Source organism: Dendrobates tinctorius, unplaced genomic scaffold (genome assembly GCF_039654945.1).
Source record: "Dendrobates tinctorius isolate UK_male_01 unplaced genomic scaffold, ASM3965494v1 ptg000003l, whole genome shotgun sequence".
NCBI classification, from domain to species: Eukaryota; Metazoa; Chordata; class Amphibia; order Anura; family Dendrobatidae; genus Dendrobates; species Dendrobates tinctorius.
Genome location: NW_027361671.1, coordinates 99,541,184 through 99,567,690, shown reverse-complemented (window position 1 = coordinate 99,567,690; position 26,507 = coordinate 99,541,184). Strand labels below are relative to the sequence as shown.

Genomic DNA, 26,507 nt, shown 5'->3' with positions numbered 1-26,507 from the left:
AAGGTAGCTGCAGGGTTAATCCAGGTTACACATCCCACGTGACATATACAGGACAGACAGATCTGACATCCCCATCGCAGCTGTCATGTGTCAGACCGGAAGTGTGCCGGGGAGAGAAGCAGTGCCCACGTGACCTGTGCTCATCTCCAGCCTTTGATCTTTCCTCCAAAAACATGGCGGCGCCTGTGAGGGGTCGGAGAGTGACAGCTCCGTGTGCGCTGCTGCTGGCGTGTAGCGTCCTGCAGAGCTGCTGCTCCCTGCACACCAAGGGCTCCTTGTCCCTGGACCAGATCTCCTTCTATAAGGTAGTGCACGGTGTGGGCAGCATGGGAGGGAGCGCAGTCATCCTCCACAGCTTCCAGTACACAGCATGGTGGGCTGCTGCCCTTCTCTCCCCTGTGTGCTCTGTATTGTGTCAAGGTTAGGCAGGACACATGCCCCCTGGCAGCACGGTGTGGGCCATCACACCGACCCTAGAAGTGTCACGGTGTGACAGTGACGTCTCCAATGCTGTATCGTCACAAGCCTTTCTCATCTCTGTGTCCCTGACTTGTAGTTTCCAGCAGATCCTAGAATTGATTATTTCAGCAGCATTTACAGTTTTTCCATTTCGCCGTGTTTGGTGTCCGTGCCCCTTTTTAGGAATCAGCATCGTGTCACATCGTGCCAAAACCTGGGCAGCTGTGCTAATAACACCTGGTATGTCAGCAATTTCATCCCTCATAGAAGAAAATATCCGCGCCACATGTTAGCCCCAGGAGTGGGATTTGGGGACGGCCGCCATACCTTTCTGTAGCGTTTGATGACGGCACACTGTCCTAATAAAAGGATTAACCCCCAAATGGAAGCTCTGCTCTCAATTAGGGCATGTGCACATGCAACAGGAGGTTTGGTGACTGTCCAATTTAGGTGAACTGAGCTTGCAGAAAAGTGGTTGCTGCAGATACAAATCCATTCATATACAGCGGGTGAAATAAGCACTGAACACCAGTTTTCTAAGTAAATAAAGGTGCTATTGACATGAAATTCTCACTAGGTGTTGGTAACAACCCATCCAATCCACACAGGTAAAGAAATCAAGCCATAGATGTCCATAAATTAAGTTATGTGTAATAATGAGAAGTAAGACAGGGAAGAAGTATTGAACACACTTACTGAAATGTATGTAAAGGGACCCTGTTACCAGGAATAATAGGTTAATCTGCAGGTTAACAGCATTATGATGCTGTCTGGCGCCTAAGGGTGTGTGCACACGCTGCGGATTCTGCTGCGGAATTTTCTGCGCGGATTTTGCAAAATCTGCAGGTAAATCTGCAGGTCAAAAGACCTGCGGTTTATCTGCAGATTAGCCTGCGGTTTTCCCCTGCGGTTTGACACCTGGACAATGGAGTAGGTGTAAAATCGCTGCAGATTCCACCCAAAGAAATTACATGCTGCGGTTTTGAAACAGCAGCAAATCCGCGCGGAAAATTTTGCACCGTGTGCACTGCGGTTTTTGTTTTCCATTGACTATAATGGTACTGTACAACACAACAGAAACTGCTGCGGATCAGCAGGACCAAAACCGCTGCGGATCCGCAGCGTGTGCACATAGCCTCAATGATCTTTAGTCTTCTCACAAGCATCTGGTATTCAGTCACGGGGGCGGCACTGGTTCAGTCACACTCTTGAGTATACAGGGCGGCCGCTCTAACCGCGTCCCCGACCCTGACAGCTGGCCGCAATGTAGAGCCAGTGTTAGTCAGGGCCGGGGGTGCAGTTACAGTGGACGCTCTGTATACTCAGAGTGTGATTGAACCGGTGCCGCCCCCGTGACTAAATACCGAATGCTGTCAGGGGGGAGCATAAAGATCATTTTCTCCCCACTGCGTTCGACTGCGTGCAGGCGTCAGCAGCATAACGCTGTTAACCTGTAGATTAACCCCATATCTGCAGGTTAACAGCGTTATTTCTGGTGACAGGTTCCCTTTAATATATCGTACAAAAGCCTTTGGTGGTGATGACAGCTTCAAGATGCGTTCTGTATGGAGAAACTAGTTGCAGGCATTGCTCATGTGTGATTTTGGTCCGCTCTTCCACACAAACTCTCTTCAGATCCTGAAGGTCCTGTGGGCTCCTTCTATGAACTCTTAAGCTTTAGTTCCTCCTAGAAATTTTGTACTGGATTCAGGTCAGGTGATTGGCTGGGCCATTCTAGCAGATATATTTTCTTTCTCTGAAACCAATTGTGAGTTTCCTTGGCTGTGCGTTTAGGATCATTGTCTTGATGAAATGTCCACCCTCATTTCATCTTTATCATTCTGGTAGATGACAGCAAATTTTTATCAAGAATGTCTCAGTACATTTGTCCATTCATCCTTCTTTCAATTACCGTATTTTACGGATTATAAGGCACACTTTTTTCCCCCAAATTTGGGGTGGGAATGGGGGTGCGTCTTATAATGCATATATACCTTACAGGTACCATTGCTGCAGGCTGGGGGATGAGGGGGTGCCCGGCACTGTTGCTGGGGTCTCCAATGCTGCGGGGTCTCTGCCGACATTTTGTGAAAGGCCAGAGCCCCCGTGCAGTTCCGTGGCTTCCTGTGCAGTGGATTCTGGGAAAATGGCCGCTGGGGGCGGCGCATGCGCAGATGGCGATCTCTCCACTAAGATCTCGGGAGATGAGATTTCAGCGATGAAATCTCAGCGCCCGAGATCTTAATGACGAGATCTCCATCTGTGCCGCCCCTGGCAGCCATTTTCCCAGAGTCCACCGCACAGGAAACCACGGAACTGCGCGGGGGCTCTGGCCCGTCACAGAATGTCTGTAGAACCCCCTGCAGCACTGCCGGACACACCCGCAGCACCACGTGCAGCGGTTGGCCTGTCCACCTTGAAGAAAAGTGTCAGGGTCGGATCAAAAGGTAAAAGGTTTTTGTACAGATACCCCTTGTGCTAAATTTTGCAACTTTTACAGATCCAGACAATAAACAGAACTGGTGCTTTGTCCTAGGAAAAAAAATGATTTGAGGCTGTGTGCACACGCTGCGGATTAGGTGCGGATTCATCCGCGCGGATTTTGTAAAATCTGCAGGTGAAACCGCAGGTCAAAATACCTGCGGTTTTACCTGCGGATTGCTCTGCGGTTTTGCCTTGCGGTTTTTCATCTCCTCAATGGAGGAGATGGCAAACCGCAGCGGAATCCGCAGAAAGAATTGACATGTCAATTCTTTCTGCGGATTGAAAACCGCAGATAATCCGCGCAGAAAATTCCGCACCGTCTGCACTGCGCAGAAAATCCGCAGCGTGTGCACACAGCCTGAGGCTCCGTTCTCGCAGCAGTATTTCACATCAGTATTTGTAAGCCAAAACCAGGAGTGGCTGATAAATCCAGAAGTGGTGATGTGTGTTATACTTTTCCTTTTTCCACTCCTGGTTTTGGCTTACAAATACTGACCAAATACTGAACTTGTGCATGTGGCCTTAGACAAACCTTTTCTTTTATAAAAATTAGGTCCCTGATGATTTCTGACCTCAGGTTGCTGTAAAAATGCAATATATATAGGGGTCATTGAATTTATCATATGGCTAGATTAATTTATATAGACCCCATTTATAAAAATCTCACCCCCACCCCCCATTGAGTTGAAGCTTTTCCTTTTCCTTCCTAAGGGTGTGTGCACACGCTGCGGATCCACTGCGGATTTGGCCCTGCGGATCCGCAGCAGTTCCGCAGACAGTGTACAGTACAATGTTAGCCTATGGGATTTCAATTCTGCAGTGCACATGCTGCGTATTTTTCCGCGCGGATTTGCTGCGGTTTTAAATCCGCAGCATGTCAATTCTTTCTGCGGATTCCGCAGCGGTTTGGCACCTGCTCCATTGTCCAGGTGTCAAGCCGCAGGGGGAAAACCGCAGGTCACTTTACCTGCGGTTTTACCTGCAAATCCGTGCGGAAAAATCTGCAGGTGAATCCGCAGCGTGTGCACTCACCCTAAGGGTTATTCCCCCTCTATGGGCACCCTAAGATGGTCCTAGTATGAGGCCTAGTTAGTAGAGTTAATTATTGTATCCTTGTGATTTTTTTAGTTTAAAGTGCATGCTGTAAAAAGTAATAAGCTGGTATGACCTCTGTATAATCTGGCAGACTTCTTGGGGTTGATGTTTAAACCAGTGTGTGATGTTGTCCTGCTACTAAAAAGTATATAGACAAGTGCACCTGGAAGATGGACACAAAGGGGAAAATTTATCCAGCTAAATCCACCAGAATTATGGTGTAATTTGCACCAAAAACTATCTTTCTTGACTTTCACCATATATGATGGTGCTTTATGTGTGACACAATAGCCCTGATTCATCAAAGTGTTTACACAAGAAATCTGGCATAAAGCACGCCAAATGTTTGTGTAACACGAGGGGAAGATAGGACAACCCCTTGTCTACTTCATGACCAGCTGTGGTTTACAGGGGTGGATTAGCCAGGGTCCCGGGGAATTTAGAAGGTGTGGGTTCCCAGGAGCCAGAGGTCGCGCTACATATTTTTCAGAGGAGTAAAAATACTCCTCCCAATATTTTTGAGGAGTATTTTTCACCACGGAGGAGTACGCAATTTGTATGAATTAAAATTGATGCTACACACGCTGAGATGCACAGAGAGAGCGCGCCGCGATGACGTCAGTTGCGCGGGTCACGTGTCCGTACGGCCGCTGCTGCACGCTACCACCCGCTGAGAGACGAGCACAGAGGGCGCGCCGCGATGACGTGAGTCGCTCCGCAACATCTGATACTGCCCTTTCCCCAGCTCCGTCCAACTCGCTGCCACTGTAGCTTAGAACGATGCATCCCGTGGACGTATCGTACTAATCTCAAGGCGTTTTTTCACCTGCCTGTGCGTCATAGACGCCCAGACAGGCGTTAATGCGACCTCTGGTGATATGAGCACTGTATGTCACACTACACAGTGGGCACTCTCTGTGGTATAGTGATATGGGCACTGTATGTCACACTACACAGTGGGCACTCTCTGTGGTATAGTGATATGGGCACTGTATGTCACACTACACAGTGGGCACTCTCGTGGTATAGTGATATGGGCACTGTATGTCACACTACACAGTGGGCACTCTCTGTGGTATAGTGATATGGGCACTGTAAGTCACACTACACAGTGGGCACTCTCTGTGGTATAGTGATATGGGCACTGTATGACACTACACAGTGGGCACTCTCTGTGGTATAGTGATATGGGCACTGTAAGTCACACTACACAGTGGGCACTCTCTGTGGTATAGTGTTATGGCCACTGTATGTCACACTACACAGTGGGCACTCTGTGGTATAGTGATATGGGGACTGTATGTCACACTACACAGTGGGCACTCTCTGTGGTATGGTGATATTGGCACTGTACGTCACACTACACAGTGGGCACTGTCTGTGGCATAGTGTTATAGATAGGCAGTACATTGGGAAGGCACTGTATGGCAGGCCCTGCTTCTGGGGCACTGTGTGGGCGTGGTGAGGTCACTGATACCCATGAGCGGTGTCCGTAGGTTGCTATGACATTGCTCCTGTCCCCCCTTTCCCTTGGTGTAGGTGGTCTCCTCCCCGTCACACCTGTGATGTACACATAGCTACATCTGCTCTGATCGCTGATCGGAGACATGACACTGACAGCACCACTGCCGGACACCCCGCCTCCACCTGAACTGCTTCCGGTCCTCTCACAGTGAGGGGAGCAGGCAGCACGGAGGCCTGTGGCCGGTCACCGCGGCCCGCACTCCATTACAGCCAACAGGAGCATGGACGAGCAGCACACAGCCCTCCCCACAGTCCCTGAGGGCTGAGGACCCGGCACTCACCGTCCACCCGGTACATATTCGCTGCCATCTTTCGCTCTCCCGCACGCAATAACTCGGGGCGCCGAGTGTGTTTCCGGTGCCCGTGGTGGGGGCGGGGATACTTCCGGTAAGAAAAAGGAGAGGGAAGGACTGAGCGCAATTGCAGCTGCAATGTAGACGGCCTGTCACTGAGCGCAAGTGCAGCTCTGATACTGCCCTTTCCCCAGCTCCGTCCAACTCGCTGCCACTGTAGGTTAGAACGATGCGTCCCGTGGACGTATCGTACTAATCTGAAGGCGTTTTTTCGCCTGCCTGTGTGTCATAGACGCCCAGACAGGCGTTAATGCGACCTCTGCCAGGAGCCCAATATATCACGCTACATATCACATGCCCCCCTGATAGATCATGTGATAGGTCATGTGAGAAACACACAGGTGCTCTGGGACACATCCATACGCAGAAAGCAACAGAGATAGCGCTATACAAAATGGAGCAGGGGTGGGAGATTAATTTTCCCAAGGGGCCACATCACGGACCGTGACTGTCCAATAGGCCAAAATTAATTCTGCTCAATATTAATGTAATAAAAAGAATAATTATTAATTGTATGACTTACTATAGGGCAGAATTAAGTATGCTGACATCCCCTATGTACAGTATGACCCACCACATAGCCCCCTACATACAGTGTGAGACTTCACACAGCCTCCTCAATCAATAACCAAAGCAATCAACCTATGTGGCCCTTATACATGTAAACCATAACAAAAAAACAAACCCTTAGACAAGTCTCTCTTTTAGTTACTTTCAAAACTCAATCCATAAAGACATAGATCGCACACACATCTGCACAGAAAACCAGTGATATAAAAAAGAGCAGAAATGAGGGGAGATCGGAACTAGTTTGCCCTTCACACTTCCCTTCCTGACAGCGGAGGTTGGCACACTAAGTTGTAACATAAGTCTTGGACTGTCCCTGCCACTACTCTGACTGACCAGGCATCCTCTATAGCTCATCAGATAATATGTAATGAACATATATAGATATACACAATATAGATAATAGTGAGCTGAGGGATATATACTGTAGCTACCTATATACAGTATAAGCCCCACATCGCTCTCTATATACAGGATGAGCCTCCATATAGCTACCTAGATATAGTATGAGCCCCCACATAGCCCCTATATACAGTATAAGCCCCACATCGCTCTCTATATACAGTATGAGCCCCCATATAGCTACCTAGATATAGTATGAGCCCTGACATAACTCCCTATATACAGTGTAAACTCCACATATCTCCCTATATACAGTATGAGCCCCACATAGCTTCCTGTATACAGTGTGAGCCTACACATAGCCCCTATATACAGTATGGGCCCGTACATAGTCTCCTATATACAGTATAAGCCCTCACATAGCCTCCTATATGCAGTATGAGCCTGCACATAGCCTACTGTATACATTTTGAGCCCCTAGATAGCCTCCTATATATAGTATGAGCCCCCATATAGGCCCTATATACAGTATGAGCCCCACATAGCTTCCTATACACAGTGTGAGCCTACACATAGCCCCTATATACAGTATGAGCCCCACATAGCCTCCTGTATACAGTGAGTCCACATATAGCCTCCTGCATACAGTATGAGCCCTCACACATCCTCCTGTATACAGTGTGAGCCCCCATATAGCCTCCTACGTACAATACCAGTCTGCACATCCCATACACATATTAATTAAAAAAAAATAAGACATACTCCCCTCGCTCCTGTTCCTCTGGCGCTCTGCTCTGGTCCCCGAGGCTCTACTTCTACTGACCAGCTCAGACATGCTAGAGTAATGACACGTTACAGCAGAGGTGACGGGAGCTCCCTTGGAGCTGTGCTGCCATTCTGCATCGTTGGCAGCGCCAGGAAAGCTCGGGCCCCAGGTGGTACGCCAAATTGCCCTCATTATAATTCGCCTATGGTGGTGTACCTTACACCGCAAATCCTACACCAGTCCATCCAGTTTTTGCAAGTGAAAAAGGAGTTGAAGACAGGAAAAAAGCCATTTTTTAAAATTTGCTCCAAATTCAAGAATTTCACTTGCCATTTTGATTAATTTAGCGCCAAAAACAGCAACTAACACCACAAGAATAAAAAGGAAAATTACTTATACGCAATGATGAATGAAGGCTTATGTGTTTAACATGACGGTTCTCTTTAAGCTGCTTAGATCAGCAAAGTTAACTGGACATTAATATTATGTTGATAAGTTATGCCAACACATGTTCTGGTTTGTATGATTTTTTGAGTGCCATTAACATGTCTTGCTTTTCAGGAATGATGTCTTTAATGATAGCAGTGATGATTGCATTGTCTACATTTGGTTGAAGCTGAACCGGTAGGAGCACTCGTCCCCTATTATCGGCTTATTTAAACAGGATGACAATCACCAGCAAAACAAGTAAAATTCTTGTTTGTTGGGTTTGTTGATATTTATTGTGTCTCAAAAATCATGATTCTAAGCAGACCATTGTCCTGGGTAAACAAGAGATGTGCTGATAACATGATAATGATGGGCACAGAACAATCGTATTAGGAATCATTCTGTGGACATGGAATTCTGGTCAGCCTGTCTAGACAGGTCAGTAAGTCACCACCAATTGTCATAGAAGTGATTGATCTGAGATCGTCTAAGGGTACCGTTACACATAACGATGTCACAGCGATCCCACCAACGATCCGACGTGGATGGGATCGCTGGGACATTGTTAGCTGATCGCTGGTGAGCTGTCAAATAGGGTACCGTTACACTTAGCGATGCACCAGCGATCCCAACAACGATACGACCCGGTCAGGATCGCTGGTGCATCGCTAAGTGGTCGCTAGTGAGCTGCCAAACAGGCAGATCTCACCAGCGACATAGCAGGGGTCGCTACTTACCTGTCAGACGAGGCGATGAAGACGTCCTCCTGTCCGCGCGTCGCTCGTCTCCACAGGAGGAAGCTGACGACAAGAAACGGTCCAGGACGTTCTCGCGCGATCAGCAATAACCAGCGGGGGAGCCGGTTGGAGGTAAGTATCACACATAGCGATATTGCTAGCAATATCGATGCTGCGTCACAAAACCAGTGATGTTATAGCGATATTGCTAGCGATATCGCTATGTGTAACGGGCCCTTAAGACAGCCCCTCCAGCAATCAGGACCAGCAAGCACACTGGTTACCAACGTAAACATCGGGTTTCTAAGGGCTGCGGGGCCCTTAGAAACCCGATGTTTACCCTAGATACCAGCGTGCACTGCAGGCAGGGCGGGAGGTGGAGGCAGAGCGGCGCAGACAGACCGGCGTAGCTCTGCTATCTGCTACTCCGGTCTGACAGACAAAGGCTACACAACCAAAACTCAGCCTCTAACATAATCTCAAATGTGCCTTCTTGCTACCCATGGAAATGAAAACAATCAGTAAGTAGAATAATAGATTGAATGGGCTGCAAAACCTGAATTCCCAGGCATCATGTATTCTTTTTTCCACAGAGGTACTGAAAGCGAACCTGTCACCAGGATTGTGCTCAGTAAACTACAGGTAGTGTCAGGTCGGCACAGTTATACTGATTAAAATGATACCTGGGTTGATGAAATCCGTCTTGTGGTTGTTTAATCTATACTTGCAGTTTTCAGTTAATGAGCACCCAGTGGTGGTGGTGGGGGGGTCTTTACATATGCATGATTATGGGCTTATGACAAGTCACTGATTCTTCAGTGACCTACCCCCTATTTTACATAATGCATATAATATTGTCGGCTAAGAAAGAAAAAATTATGGTAACTTCAGCAAATTGGAGATAGATGCTAGTTGCGCAAGCGCTGCTGGCAGCGCCATTTTGGATGGATTTCATTAATCCTGATATCATTTTAATCAGTATAGCGGCGCCAACCTGTCTGTGGGTTACTAAGCACAATCATGCAGACAGGTTTGCTTTAAAGAAGCACTTACATGACTTTTTTTTTTTCTCACTGCGAGTAGGCACAGGCTTTAGCCACAGCAGCTGGCTCCTGCCTCCTGTTAGCTGCTGCTCCACCTCTGCAGCTCCCCCTCCGTCATGTCGGACCCTCACTCAAGTTTAAGCCGAGGGGGGCTTTTTCAGCATAAAAAATGTGCTGAAAAACTCTGCTTATACTTGATTATATATGGTACATTGTAGAGTTTATCGTCACCCAGAAAGTCTGAAGAGTGGGGATGTCCATAGTTGAATTATAATGAGGTCAATCTGGGCTACTGCCGAGGCTCTGGGGGGCCCTTGGCCAGATTGCGCTCATTGAAGATTGTGAGCCCTCGCGGGCAGGGTCCTCTCTCCTCCTGTACCAGTTATGACTTGTATTGTTTAAGATTATTGTACTTGTTTTTATGTATACCCCCCTCACATGTAAAGCGCCATGGAATAAATGGCGCTATAACAATAAATAATAATAATAATAATAATAATTATAATGTTTTGTGTGCCTCCATCAGTGGTGCAAATATCCTGGCAAGAAGCTTTACTGGTTCCGAATAGCAGCACAGCTAGGAGAGCTCCCATCTCCTCTGCTGTGCCAGCACGATGATGTCATGCCGTAAACGCCAACATGTACTCGCTGATGACAAGTAAAAGTGGAGCCTCGGGGACCATAGCAGAGTGACTGGGGAACCGGAGTAATATGTGTATGAGATGTGTAGCTATGTGAGGGCTCATACTGTAGGTTGCTATGTGGGTGGTCATCTTGCATATAGGGAGTTATGTGGGGCTCATACTGTATATAGGGGCTTATACTGTTTATAGTGGACTATATGGGGCTCATACTATATCCACAATACCTATTTGCAGGGTCATACAGTATATAGGGTCTGTGTGGGGGCTCATACAGTATATGTAAAGCTATGTGGGGGCGCATATTGTATATACGGCACTATGTGAGGGATTATACTGTATATAGGGTGCTATGTGAAGGCTCATACTGTATATAGGGGGCTATGTGGGTGCTCATGCTGTATGTAGGCAGCTATGTGAAGGCTCATACTGTATATTGCTGGCTATCTGACAGCTCATACTGTATGTAAGCAGCTGTGTGTGGACTCGTACTGTATGTACGGCTATATGGCAGCTCATCTAATATATAAAGCTCAAGAGTGTATGTATGTGTGTGTGTATGTCCGGGATAGGCATCCGCACCGTCGCAGCTACAGCCACAAAATTTGGCACAGTCACACGTCTGGACCCCGAGAGTGTCCTAAGCTATGTTGTGAGGCGAAATTTTAAACCCGCGCGTTCCAATTCACCAAACAATTTTGCCCCTATCAAGCCCTGCCCCTCATTATGATGTCATAATGGTTGCCATGGCGACGCTGATGTCATCATAGGTTGCAAGCCCCGCCGCTCATTATGATGTCATAATGGCTGACTATGGGAAGGAGGATGTGTGATGGGTGTATGGGCATTGGACTATGGGATGGAGGATATGTATGACGGGTATATGGGCTCGGGACTATGGGATGGAGGATGTGTGATGGGTATATGGGCACTGGACTATGGGATGGAGGATTTGTATGACGGGTATATGGGCACGGGACTATGGGATGGCGGATATGTATGATGGGTATATGGGCACGGGACTGGGATGGAGGATATGTATGATGGGTATATGGGCATGGGACTATGAGATGAAGGATGTGTGATAGGTATATGGGCACTCGACTATGGGATGGCGAATATGTATGATGGGTATATGGGCATGGGACTATGGGATGGAGGATGTGTGATGGGTATATGGGCATGGGACTATGGGATGGAGGATGTGTGATGGGTATATGGGCACTCGACTATGGGATGGAGGATATGTATGATGGGTATATGGGCACGGGCCTATGGGATCGTGGATATGTATGATGGGTATATGGGCACGGGACTATGGGATGGAGGATAATTATAATTTGCTATAACTAACCACAGTTAGTTACTATGCCCGGGCAGCGCCGGGCTCTTCCGCTAGTATTGTATATAGGGAGGCTATGTGCGCGCGTATACTGTATATAGGGGTATGTCAGCATACTTAAAGTGAACCTGTCATCAGGATTTTGCTAAGTAAACTACAGGCATTGTCAGGTTGGCGCCATTATACTGATTAAAATGATCTTTTTTTTGGTGCTCTGTTCTATTATATTCATCCTTATGGGATTATGACAGGTCACTGAACCTTCAGAGACCTGCCTCCTGTTTTAAATACTGCATTTCTGCACTTCATATTGTGGTATTTAAAAGAAAAAATTTTACTACACCAATTTGTTGGAGGAAAAAAACATTTGGCTGCAGTAACATCGGCAATCAATGCTAATGCGCTTGCGCCGCCGCTGCCATTTTGTTCCAGACAAATTTTTTTACCTTCAACAAAATGTTGGCAGCGCAAGCATAGTAGCATGCTACTGCGCATGCGCCGCCATTTTGCTGTAGTTACTTTTTTTTTTTTTTAAATACCACAATACGCAGTATTTAAAATAGGTGGCAGGTCACTGAAGGTTCAGTGACCTGTTATTAAGGACGACTATGAGAACAAAGCACCAAAAAAGACCCTCTCACAGCCCCACCCCGGAGCACAAGAATCTCATTAACTGAAAACTACAAATACAGATTAAACAACAACCACAAGATGGATATCATCAACCAAGGTATCATTTTAATCAGTATAACGGCGCCGACCTGACACTGTCTGTAAGTTACTGTGCACAATCCTGCTGACAGGCTCGCTTTAATTCTGCTCATTAAGTGATACAATTAATAGAAAAACATAATTATAATTCATCTATTAATATTGAACGTAATTAAGTTTGGCTTCCTGAACAGTCACGGTCTTTCATATGGCCCCTTGGGAGGATTAATCTCCCACCCCTGCTCTATTTTATATAGTGCTATGTTATGTATAGTGCTGTACATAAGGGAAAAATTCTGTCATTTTATATCTACAGATGAGCACCAATGTGCTACTCGCATGACATATCACATGATCTATCAAAGGGTGACATGTCACGTGATACATAGGGTACCTGGATGGGGGGGGTGCACCTTCTAGACTGCCCGGGGCCCTGGCTACTCTTAATCCACCCCTGGTGATGTTATGCAGAAGAGGAGCAGAAAGGAGCTGTATACCGGAGAAGGCGGCAGTAGATGGGTATAGTAACACTGACAATACACTACATTCACATATACCCAGATTTAATTGGAGGGTTTCTTTAAGAATAAATAAGAGGTGTAGAAATTTTTTTTATTTGCATGGGAGACTTAGTTGCTTGTATAGTTGGGAATATTCTTTAACACTTGATGACTTATTTTAAGAAGATAATTTTGATTTTAACATATGTGTAATAGTTCCATTTAAAAATTGAATTTTATAAGTATAGCCATAAAGCATGTCCTTTTGTCTTCCACTCCAGGTCATTCCAAAGATGAAGTTTGTGTTGGTAAAGTTTGATACTCAGTATCCATATGGAGAAAAGCAGGACGAGTTCAAACAATTAGCAGAAAGTTCATCTTCTAGTAAAGAGCTTCTGGTGGCTGACGTCGGGATCTCAGGTAGCTCAATGTTTCCAATTATTGTTCTGTAGTTTAAAATGACATTCACTTGATGTATGTTTTCATTCATATATGCATTTATCTTATAGTAAAGAAAATACAACTACTACTTGAGCAGCCGGCATAGTAAATTATATCACAGGACTGCTGACCAGTGTTCAGCATCTTTGAAAGCAAAATTAATACAGAAAGCATCTGGTACATAACTGAGTTTCAAGTATCTTTTCTTACATCTCTACATGGAGTGATTCCTTTGTTATTCCTCCCAGAAATGTATGAATACATTGAGATTTGATTTTTTTATTTCCTTTGTCAAGAGGCTTTGTCACTATACAGTCTGATATTGCAGACTGTCTGCATTCATATCCTATCATCTTGTTTAAGGTGTAACTATGTTTTTAAGTAACTTTTCAAAGTAAGGTGTGCTGAAGAACAAACATTTCTCGCCAATTTGTGACTTATATCATGCATTCTCACCAGTTTTCCCCTATGCATGCTCTAGCTGTAATTTGCAATCTACTGGTATCTGAGAGGAGGAGACGTGCTGCAGTGATGTCTCCCATACACAGCAAAGATAGGGGAAAGCCTGCTCTTCATTCAGTTTTTATCATTTTATAGCAGAGCTAAACTGTCTTGATCTGCATCAGCTCTGATGTGAGGGAAAAGACTTGTTGCAAAGCTCTGCACGATGTTTTTTTTTTTTATCCGTTCCCTACCTTGCCTCTCTCTTCTACTTGTTCTCCTCTCTGTAGAGGATAATGGGCTGTGTCACATTACACCTGCAGTCAAAACGGGTTTGAGCTGCTTTTTCACAGTGGATGACAAGTTCAGGAGTCTGGGGCGGGGAAGAAGGTTCTGATAAGTGAGTGAGGAAGCTGATTTCTCTGATAAGATACATTACAAAGTTTCTTATCTCCTTTTTCTATTGATTTATGCAAAGTTTCTCGAAAGTACAGTTCTGTTTTAAGAACCTGTACCTGCTTTCTCTGACAAGCCTTTATAGAAAGGAATGAAAATACCGAGTTGCCCATTCATACATTTCCAGAAGAAATACTAGAGCAGTAGTACAAGACTTCATTCTAAGAAAAGGTGTTTTAACATATTTTTTCCATGGTACATGACGGCACCACGAGAGAGGGGATCCGCCCTACGAGGACAGGAAACCTTCAAGATAAAAAGGGGCGGCTCCTCTCTCCGCATCAGTTGGTTTCCTGTCCTCGATGGGGAACCCTCAAGATGAAAACCTCTTGATGGAAGAAAGAAGAGGATGCCTGGGCCTGGGTCGGGTGATTAGTGGCAGGCATGGGTCTGCTACACCCGACACCGGGTACCGGTAGTCGCCTCGGGGGCCATATACACCTATGCCCCCCCTGAGCGAGAGCATGGCCACAGCCGGGCACATACCCAGGCGAATGGAGGTCAGCGAGGAGGTCCAGGGAGGCCACTGATAGTGTCCCTCCCTGTTGACATATAGTGGCCATGCAGCCCGGGAGGCACATCAGTGCCCGGGCAGAAGAGCTCCTCGGAGGCCACAGATTGTGTACCCTCCCTGTGAGCACCAGACACCGGACCCCGCAGCGGAGGTCGTTCCGCACATACCTGCGCCAGAGCAGGGAGATGGGGTCCACCATACAGGTAAGAGGTGTCCGGGGGTCCCGAAATGCAGACGCTCACTCGGCCGGGCCGCACCGGGAGGCGCGCGCACTGAGAGCGCGCATCATGGCCGACGAACCGGAAGTGGTGCGGCGACCCGGAAGTAGAGCGGCGCGCACGACACCACGGGGCCTGGGAGAAGCAGAAGGTGTGCACGGTCCCGGGAGGGGCACGGAGCACGCATGCGCGCGCACGCACGTCCACACAGAGGCGCAGCAGGTGCAAGACCAGTTGGTCTAAAAAAAAAAAAAAAAAAAAAAAAAAAAAGGTGCTATTTAAGATCGCCAGAAAAGGCGAGCAGGCGTCACAGCACCAATTTGGAGTGGTAGTGACTGCTTGCAGCATAATGGAGAGCCCTTCGCCAGAGCATGTGCAACCGCGCCAGGAAGCAAAGGAGAGGCGGTCGTGCTCAGAGGAGAAAGCAAAGACACGCCGCAGCAGTAGTGTGAGCCACTCGGGCATAGAATCATAGAATCGTAGAGTTGGAAGGGACCTCCTGGGCCATCTGGTCCAACCCCCTGCTCAAAGCAGGATTCGCTAAATCATCCCAGTCAGATGTCTGTCCAGCCTCTGTTTGAAGACTTCCATTGAAGGAGAACTCACCACTTCTCGTGGCAGCCTGTTCCACTCATTGATCACTCTAACTGTCAAAAAGTTTTTTCTAATATCTAATCTGTGTCTCCTCCCATTCAGTTTCATCCCATTGCTTCTAGTCTTTCCTTGTGCAAATGAGAATAAAGTTGATCCTTCTACAATGTGACAGCCCTTTAGATATTTGTAGACAGCTATTAAGTCTCCTCTCAGTCTTCTCTTTTGCAAACTAAACATTCCCAAATCCTGCAACCTTTCCTCATAAGACAGGGTTTGCAGACCGGTCACCATTCTGGTCGCTCTTTTCTGAACTTGCTCCAGTTTGTTGATGTCTTTTTTAAAATGTGGTGCCCAAAACTGGACACAATATTCCAGATGAGGTCTGACCAAAGAGGAGTAGAGGGAAATAATGACTTCACGTGATCTAGACTGTATGCTTCTGTTAATACATCCTAGAATTGCATTTGCCTTTTTTGCTGCTGCATCACACTGTTGACTCATATTCAGTCTGTGATCTATTAGTATACCCAAGTCTTTTTCACATGTGCTGTCACTTAGCCCTATTCCTCCCATTCTATATATGTTTTTTCCATTTTTATTGCCCAGATGTAGTACTTTGCATTTCTCCCTGTTAAAAACCATTCTGTTAGTTGCTGCCCACTTCTCCAGTTTATTTAAATCTTTTTGAATCCTCTCTCTCTCTTCTCTAGTATTAGCTATCCCTCCTAGCTTTGTGTCATCAGCAAATTTAATCAGTTTACCCTCAATTCCTTCATCTAAATCGTTGATAAAGATGTTGAACAATACAGGGCCCAGGACAGAGCCCTGTGGTACCCCACTTGAGACATTCTTCCAACTGGATGTGCAGCCATTTACGACCACTCTTTGGGTCCGATCACTAAGCCAGTTATGAATCCACCTAACAGTTGCCTTGTCCATTCCATACTTAATCATTTTTTCAATAAGGATTGTATGAGAGACTTTGTCAAATGCTTTGCTGAAGTCAAGATATACTATATCTACAGCATTTCCTTGATCCACCCAATCAGTGATACCGTCATAGAAGGAAATTAAGTTAGTCTGACATGACTTATTAGTTACAAACCCATGCTGACTCTGTTTAATCACTTCATTCTTATCCAGGTATTGACATACATGTTGTTTAATAATTTGTTCAAAGATCTTTCCTGGTATAGAAGTCAGACTCACCGGCCTATAGTTACCTGGGTCCACCTTCTTCCCCTTTTTGAAGATAGGAACAACATTTGCTCTTCTCCAGTCTTCTGGCACTTCTCCTGTTCTCCAAGAATTTTCAAAGATTATAGAGAGGGGTTCAAAAATTTCTTCTGCTATCTCCTTCAGTACTCTGGGGTGTAATTCATCTGGACCTGGAGACTTGAATTCATTTAGGCTAGCTAAGTGTTTCCTCACTATCTTTCTGTTTATAGATATCCTGGATTCTTCTATTCCCTTAATAGGACAGTGAATAACAGTTGATGTTACATTTCCTTTCTGAGAGAAAACAGATGCAAAATAGGAATTTAAAAGTTCAGCCTTCTCAACATCCTGTCTTACCATTTCATCATTTTCATCCTGTAAAAATCCTATAGCATCTTTGACTTTTCTTTTACTTTTGACATATCCCCAAAATCCTTTATTATTGCTTTTGACATCTCTTGCAAGCCTCAATTCATTTTCAGCTTTAGATAATCTGATTTGTGCCCTGCAGGTTCTGCAGACAGCATTATATTCTTCTTTAGATATGCCTCCCTCTTTCCATTTTATAAACATTTTTTTCTTCCTTTTTAGCATGTGCTTAAGTTCTGTGTTCATCCATCCTGGTTTCCTTAACTGCTTCCTATTCTTCCCTCTTTTCGGAATTGTTAACAACTGTGCTTTGAGAATTTCATTTTTCAAGATTTCCCATCCTTCCTGGACATTTTTGTCTTTAAGGATATCCAGCCATTGGATCCCTCCAATTCTCTTTCTGAATCCCTTAAAATCTGCCTTTCTGAAATCTAACCTTGATGTCTGAGTCTTCACAGGTCTTCCGCCTCTAGTTATCCAAAATTCTAAAATAGCATGGTCGCTACCTCCTAGGGTCCCAGCCACTTTTACCTCCTCAACCATTTCCTCTCTGTTTATAAGGATTAGATCCAAGGTAGCAGTTCCCCTTGTTTTCTCCCTTACCTTTTGGAAGATAAAGTTGTCAGCAAGAGAGGATAAGAATTTCCTTGACCTGTTAGTTTTGCCTGAGAGAGATTCCCAACAAATGTCTGGATAGTTGAAATCTCCCATGACAACTGTCATATTTTTTGGAGAACTTGGCCATTTGATGCATAAAGAGTTCATCCATAGCTTCAGCTTGCACAGGCGGCCTGTAGTAAATGCCTACAATGGTGTCCTTTCCATTGTTCTGTCCTTGTATTCTTACCCAAACAGTTTCCACAGAACTCCCAGTCTCTGAAGCTTCAATCTCTGTGCAGATATACGCGTTTCTAACATACAATGCGACACCCCCTCCTCGTTTATCAAGTCTGTTTCTTGCAAATAAGTTGTATCCTTCTAGTCTTGTATTCCAATCATGTGTATTGTCCCACCAAGTTTCAGTGATTCCAATGACATCATATTTCTTTTCCTGTGTTAGTAGTTCCAATTCTCCTTGTTTGTTGCCCATGCTTTGTGCATTAGTATAGAAACATTTTAGTTTGTGATTGGTTTCTCTTTCTCCAATATTTTTATTAATTAGATTCTTTCGTCTTTGTTCTTCCTTTCCACTTCTAATAGCAGAGTTCTCAATAGCATTTGTCAGGTGTATGGCTTTTTCTGGTCTTTTGCTTCCCTTCCCATGTTGTTCTAGTTTAAAGCTCTCCTTACAAGTGTAGCAAGGCGACTTCCAAATACATGTTTTCCAGTCTTCGTAAGGTGCACCCCATCTCTAGCAAGTAGTCCATCGTATAAGTAGTTCACTCCGTGATCCAGAAATCCAAATCGTTGCTGACGGCACCATCGACGTAGCCAGTTATTCACCTGCAGAATCTTATTCCACCTCCTTGTTCCATGGCCATCCACTGGGAGGATGGAAGAGAAGACCACCTGCGCTCCCAGTTCTTTCACTTTCTTGCCTAAGTCTTCAAAGTCTCTGCAGATGGTTTCCAGGTCGTTTCTTGCAGTGTCATTTGTCCCCACATGTAGTAGCAGGAATGGGTAGTCATCTGTAGGTCTGAAGAGTCCTGATATCCTGTCAGACACATCTTTAATTTTTGCACCTGGAAGACAACACATTTCTCTTGAAGTTATATCCGGTCTGCAGATAGCGGCCTCAGTTCCTCTCAACAGGGAATCCCCCATGACCACCACTCTCCGTTTCTTCTTCACAACATTTTTCTTTCTCCATCCAGGAGGACTCTGAAGGCGTACAAGGTTGCTGCTTGTTGGCAAAGTCTTATCCTGATGTATTTTTTCATTGTTTTCCTGCGTGAGAGCCTGGTACTGGTTTCTGAGCAGTATGGGTGCTGACTGCCTCATGATCCTCCTGCTTCTCTGGGTCACATGTCTCCATTCCTCTGTTTCTTCAGGTGCACTTCGAATTTCTTCTCTTTCTGTAACATGAAGAGATAATTCTGCTCTGTCCAAGAACTCTTCACCTTCCTTAATGATCTTCAACGTAGCTAACCTCTCTTCGAGATTTTGCAACTTTTCCTCCAACAGGGACACAAGCTTGCATTTGTGGCATGTGAAGTTTGGCTTTTCCACTGGTAAGTCTGTGAACATGTAGCAAGAAATGCAGCTCACCAAATGGCTCCTGGCCTCTTCCATCTTGAGATTTCTTAAAAACGATGAAAGATGAGCCCAGATTCGCGCGCCGATAGGCGCGCGGTTTTTCCGATTTCCTCTTTTCAGCTGCAACGGCCAAAACCCAGTGATCGTTGAGCTCGCGGAGACTCTTCACTTATCCCAGAAGGCACTGGGAATATGCAAATGATCTCCTCAAGACTCTTCCCCTGGTTTTCCGATTTCCTCTTTTCAGCTGCAACGGCCAAAACCCAGTGATCGTTGAGCTCGCGGAGACTCTTCACTTATCCCAGAAGGCACTGGGAATATGCAAATGATCTCCTCAAGACTCTTCCCCTGGTTTTCCGATTTCCTCTTTTCAGCTGCAACGGCCAAAACCCAGTGATCGTTGAGCTCGCGGAGACTCTTCACTTATCCCAGAAGGCACTGGGAATATGCAAATGATCTCCTCAAGACTCTTCCCCTGGTTTTCCGATTTCCTCTTTTCAGCTGCAACGGCCAAAACCCAGTGATCGTTGAGCTCGCGGAGACTCTTCACTTATCCCAGAAGGCACTGGGAATATGCAAATGATCTCCTCAAGACTCTTCCCCTGGTTTTCCGATTTCCTCTTTTCAGCTGCAACGGCCAAAACCCAGTGATCGTTGAGCTCGCGGAGACTCTTCACTTATCCCAGAAGGCACTGGGAATATGCAAATGATCTCCTCAAGACTCTTCCCCTGGTTTTCCGATTTCCTCTTTTCAGCTGCAACGGCCAAAACCCAGTGATCGTTGAGCTCGCGGAGACTCTTCACTTATCCCAGAAGGCACTGGGAATATGCAAATGATCTCCTCAAGACTCTTCCCCTGGTTTTCCGATTTCCTCTTTTCAGCTGCAACGGCCAAAACCCAGTGATCGTTGAGCTCGCGGAGACTCTTCACTTATCCCAGAAGGCACTGGGAATATGCAAATGATCTCCTCAAGACTCTTCCCCTGGTTTTCCGATTTCCTCTTTTCAGCTGCAACGGCCAAAACCCAGTGATCGTTGAGCTCGCGGAGACTCTTCACTTATCCCAGAAGGCACTGGGAATATGCAAATGATCTCCTCAAGACTCTTCCCCGCCCCGGGCAGCGCACGGGCGGGTCGTCACCGCAGGAAAGAGGGGTCCATAGTCTCGTTGGGAGACAGTGAAAGGACCAGCCAACCTCCAGATCCGGTACCCGTTCTATGAAGCGTCCGAGTGGTGAGTGAACTTCGAGAAAGTCCAGTTATCTAATATCTGTTCTCTTTCTCCTTTTCTTTCTCCCTCTCCTCCTCCTCCTCTTATATACATTGGCGGGGGGGAGTATAGGACGTCCCTAAGAAATATAGAGGGAAGTCGAAGAATAAGGAATGTGCCTTATGTAAAAACCCCACAGAGGCAGCCTGGAACAAAAAGTTGTGCCAGGAATGCATTAACAAAACCATAGCGGAGGAGACACCCTCATTTTCGGCTAGTCTGAGGACCATAATTCAGACAGAAGTTTCAAAATCAGTAAGAGCATTACAACCTGTAGATACAGAAAGGAAAAATAGGAGAGCAAGCCCCTCAGGGGTCTCTCAGCAAGACTCTACAGAGTCAGAGGACGACTCAAATAAGTCTCAGTATGTAGGAAGTAGCTCGGACGGGGAAGATACATTTCCAGTAGAAACTAAGGATGAGCTCATTAAAGCAGTTAGATCTACCATGGGACTAGTAGAAGAATAGACAAAAAAGACAGCCCAAGATCTCATGTTCAGCGGATTGCAAAAGAAAAAACGTAAAGCCTTCCCTGTTAACGAGCAACTAAAAGCACTAATAAAACGCGAATGGGAAAAGCCAGAAAGGAAGTCCCAGATAACGAATTCCCTAAAGAGGAGATACCCCTTTGAGGAGGAAGCGTCCTCGTCCTGGGATAGGGCCCCCAAAATTGATGTGGCGATATCAAAGGTCGCCAGAAAATCTTCCCTACCCTTTGAGGACCTGGGGTTCCTAAAAGAGCCACTGGACCGAAAGGTAGACAATTGCCTTAAATCAGCCTGGGAAACCTCGGCTGGCGCACTAAGACCCGCCATCGCAGCCACTTGTGTGGCTAGGTCCCTAAAGATATGGACAGACAACTTGGAAGATCAGTTAGAACAAGGAGTTCCCAGGGACATGATTCTGGAATCATTACCGGCTATTAGAGCGGCGGCGGGCTTTCTTGCAGAGGCGTCAGCAGATTCGGCCAGACTAGCGTCAAAATCAGCAGCCTTAACAAATGTAGGACGGCGGGCGGTATGGCTCAAGTGCTGGCCGGGGGACACACAAGCAAAACTGAAGCTTTGTTCTCTACCATGTGAGGGAAATTTCTTATTCGGTCCAGCACTGGATGAAGTATTGGAAAAAGCGAGTGACACAAAAAAGAATTTTCCGAAACAACCGTTTCAGGCCTTTCGGCGCTCCTTTCAGAGGGGCCGAAAGTTTAGAAGGCAACAGTTCAAAGAACGTGACAGAAATAATTCTGACAGACGATACAGAGGAGGGAGAGGCTTCTATTTTAGTAAGCCCCCTAGAGAAGCCAAAAAACTCGGCCAGTGACGGTCCCTCTCAGGTGGGGGGAAGGCTCTCTCACTTCCTCCCAGCCTGGGAAAGGATCTCATCCAGTACCTGGATCCGACAGATAGTAGGGTCAGGTCTGGAGTTAAAATTCCACCACTGGCCACCACAAAAATTCATCCAAACTCCGGTACAATCATCCCAAGAAAGACAAAAGAGTTTGGAGGGGGAGGTGTTATCACTTATACAAAAGCGCGTACTGGAAGAAGTTCCAGAAGGGGAAAAGAAGGAAGGTTTTTACTCCCCCCTATTTCTGATAAAGAAACCAGACGATTCCTGGAGGACGATTGTAAACCTGAAAGGCCTCAACAAGTATCTAGTAGTCCCATCGTTCAAAATGGAAACGATAAGGTCTACGGTGAAACTCCTCTTCCCTCGGTGTTACATGTCGGTCCTGGATCTCAAGGACGCTTACTATCATGTCCCGATCCGGCAGCAAGACCGCAAATTTCTCAGGGTGGCAGTCCAGATAAACTCTCAGTGGCATCATTTTCAATACAAGGCTCTGCCCTTTGGGGTAGCAACAGCCCCCCGGGTCTTTACGAAGTTAATTGCGGAGATCACGGCACATCTCAGAGAAAAAGATGCTCTAGTAATACCATATCTGGACGACTTCTTGATAGTGGGGAAGGATTTCGCTCACTGTCAGGAACAAGTCAAGACAGTAATAGAGACTCTTCAGACTCTGGGTTGGCAACTGAACTTCAAAAAATCCAGGTTGGAGCCAACGATGGTCCAGAATTTTTTGGGCCTAACAATAGACTCGGTAATGCAGGAGTGTCGCCTCCCAGAGGAGAAAGAAGAGAAAATCAAAAACCTAATCAGAACAACGTTAGGAAAGCCAACAATGACGCTGAGGAAAGCCATGTCAGTGTTGGGGTCCCTAACCTCCTGCATACCAGCGGTAAAATGGGCCCAACTTCACACAAGGGAACTTCAGTGGTGTGTGTTACAAAACGATCTGACGCTTCAGGGGCAATTGGAACAGAAGCTTACCATCCCGGATCCTGTACTCCAGTCGCTAAAGTGGTGGCTACAGATAGAGTCCTCTCCGAGGGGAGTACCCTGGACATATGCAGCCTCCAGAGTAGTCACGACAGATGCCAGTCCCTGGGGCTGGGGAGCCCATCTAGACACCCTGTGGCTCCAAGACCCTTGGGCGCGGGGGGAAAAAGATCTATCCTCAAACGAGTGGGAACTACTAGCCATCGAAAGAGCGCTGGAAAGATTACTGACACACCTAAGAGGACATCATGTGAAAGTCCTATCAGACAATCGTACGGCGGTTGCATACATAAACCATCAAGGGGGCACTCGTTCTCGGTCTTTGATGGAAATAGCGAAAAGAATATTGACTCTGGCGGAACATCAGTTCCTTTCATTATCGGCCCTGCATATCCGAGGCGCGGACAACCTGAAGGCGGACTTTCTGAGCAGGAACCACTTAAAGCAAGGAGAATGGTGCCTAAAAGAGTCAATTTTTCAGCAAATTGTGCAGAGGTGGGGAAAACCCATAATAGATCTCTTCGCCTCAAAAACCAACAGGAAAGTTCAAAAATTCTGCTCCCTAAGACCAGCAGACATGCCACTGGCAGTAGACGCCTTCAGAATAAGATGGACATCAGGTCTCCTATACGCCTTCCCTCCAATATGCCTCATTCCATTAACGACCTCCTAACACAGGGTCCCTTCAATCATCCTCCGAATTCCAGGCTGCATTTGACAGCCTGGAATTTGAAAGGTCACTGTTAGAGAAGAAAGGCTTTTCAGCAAGATTGATTTCCACCCTAATTAGTAGCAGAAAGCCAGTGACCACAAAAATATATGGGAGGATATGGAGAAAATTTTTGTCCACCTCAGGCCCAATACAGGAGGGGGAAGTGCCTGTGAGGGCGGTACTAGAATTCCTACAAAAGGGTTTGGACCTGGGCTTAGCAGTCAGCACCCTGAAAGTACACGTTTCAGCCCTGGCAGCATTATTTAATTATGACCTGGCAAGCGATAGATGGGTCGTCAGATTTATCCGGGCCTGTGCTAGAGCTGACTCTGTCCCATCTCCTAAACCTCCTCCCTGGGATCTAAATTTAGTCCTATCATCCCTAACGGAAAGTCCATTTGAACCAATAGACGCAACATCAGATAAAGTGGTAACTTTAAAAACAGCCCTGTTAGTGGCGCTCACATCGGCACGTAGGGTTGGGGACTTACACGCACTATCAGCAGATCCACCATACACTCAGGTTATGGACGATAGAGTCGTGTTGAGATTAGATCCAGCATACCTCCCTAAGGTAGTGTCAAAATTCCACAGAGCCCAGGAAATAATCTTGCCATCCTTTTGTCCTAACCCCGGTAACAAAAAGGAAGAGAAATTACATTGCTTAGACGTTAGAAGATGTATCCTACAGTATTTAGAGGTGACAAAACCATGGAGGAAACAGAGGGCCTTATTTGTCTCGTATCAAGGAGCAAGGAAAGGCCTTAAAGCCTCTAAGCAAACTATAGCTAGATGGGTGAGAGAGGCCATCATACTAGCATATAGTAGTGCAGGTAGGGCTGTTCCAGAGGGCCTAAAAGCCCACTCCACGAGGGCCATGGCAACGTCCTGGGCGGAGAAAGCGGACGCCTCCATCGACCAAATCTGTAAGGCGGCCACTTGGTCCTCTCCATCTACCTTTTTCAGACATTACAGATTAGACCTATCTGCCACCTCTGATCTCACATTTGGGAGAAGAGTGTTACAGGCAGTGATCCCCCCCTAAAAGAGAATACAAATCTCTGTAACTCTCTCGTGGTGCCGTCATGTACCATGGAAAAACACGGGTATTACATACCTGGTAATGTGTTTTTTCATGAGACATGACGGCACCCTTATATTCCCGCCCTATCACGTCATTAGTTGGGTGTTTCGTTAGTATTATACACTCCCTTGGTGTTGGAAATTTAGCAGTGTAAAATATGTATTGTTCATGTGTGAACTAACCTGCGGAGTTCCTCTCGTGCTCTGTAAAACAACTGATGCGGAGAGAGGAGCTGCCCCTTTTTATCTTGAAGGTTTCCTGTCCTCGTAGGGCGGATCCCCTCTCTCGTGGTGCCGTCATGTCTCATGAAAAAACACATTACCAGGTATGTAATACCCGTGTTTTTATTTGTACCCTTTAAACCTAAAACCAAATCCTAGCTTGTGGCATTCACACATTAGATTGGTATTTCCCCCACGTATATTTAGTGTTATGAAGTTCACTGTGCTGTTCTATACCTCTCTAGATCAAATGTGAGTCAGCTGCACAGAGCTGTGATGGCAGTGCGCCAGTTGTAGACAGCTCGAGTGTTTGCCAAAGGTGTAACTACTTCCTTCAACTCAACAGGAAAAGTCTGGGAAAAACCTAATCAAACTACTAAACTTGAAAGTTCCAAAGCTTCCGAGGCACCACAGAATTTGTATAGTGATAAAACATAGCTTTATTCCATCCTCAAACTTACATAGCAAAAATACAAAAATGAGGTAGACGATGCCTTAGAATTTTTGGAACTTTCATTATTTTGGACCTTGTGGGAGGTTATACAGAGTCCGTATGAAGCCACCATTGGTGCATGAGAATCACTCACTGGATCCACTAGCTACTAAACTTGTCAGATTACGTTTATTTGTACTTAAGCCTCCGTCACACACAGCGATCTCGCTAGCGAGATTGCTGCTGAGTCACAAGGTTTGTGACGCAACAGCGATCTCACCAGCAAGATCGCAGTGTGTGACACTTATCAGCGTCCGGCCCACCTGCCGGGTATCGCTGATCGTGCTCGAAAGCCCTGGACGTTTTTTTGATCGTTGGTCTCCCGCTTGCCAGCACGCAACGCTGCATGTGGCAGGTGGGAGACCAGCGATCAGCGAGCTGGAGCCTGGTAACCAAGGTAAACATCGGGTTTCTAAGCACCGTGCGGTGCTTAGAAACCCGATGTGTACATAAGATACCAGCGCGCTGGTGTAGGGAGCTGGTAACCAAGGTAAACATCGGGTTTCTAAGCGCCGCACGGCGCTTAGAAACCCGATGTTTACCTTGGTTACCAGCTCCCTGCACTAGCGCGCTGGTATCTTAACATACACTGCGGGTAACTAAGCGACGTGCGTCGCTTGTTACCCGCGTGTCGCTGTCCTGATCGCTGCTGAGATCTGCCTGTTTGGCAGCTCACCAGCGATCATGTAGCGACACACCAGCGATCCTGACAAGGTCATATCGTTGTCGGGATCGCTGGTGAGTCACTATGTGTGACGGGGCCCTTACTCTCTATATGCGTAATTAAAGACGAGAGGTTATAACACGGAGGACTGTGAAACCAAGCATAAACACTATAGAGAAAAAGGTCCTCCAAGGATATTATATAAAATATTCAAATTTTATTAAATAACACAAAAATTAAAACGAAACAGCAAACCATACAGAAAGTGGAAAATAGCATG

The 26,507-nt window shown here is 46.2% G+C and overlaps 1 protein-coding gene across 1 annotated transcript in view; it reads left to right on the top strand.

Moving 5' to 3' along the window:
- Positions 1–109: 109 nt before the first annotated feature.
- ERP29 (endoplasmic reticulum protein 29) overlaps positions 110–26,507 on the top strand; it is a 57,876-nt gene continuing 31,478 nt past the window's right edge. Inside the window, exons 1-2 of the mRNA XM_073563738.1 lie at positions 110–305; positions 13,275–13,413. Coding sequence (XP_073419839.1) covers positions 174–305; positions 13,275–13,413 — 271 coding nt within the window. The 5' untranslated portion in view covers positions 110–173. The remainder of the gene's footprint in view (positions 306–13,274; positions 13,414–26,507) is intronic.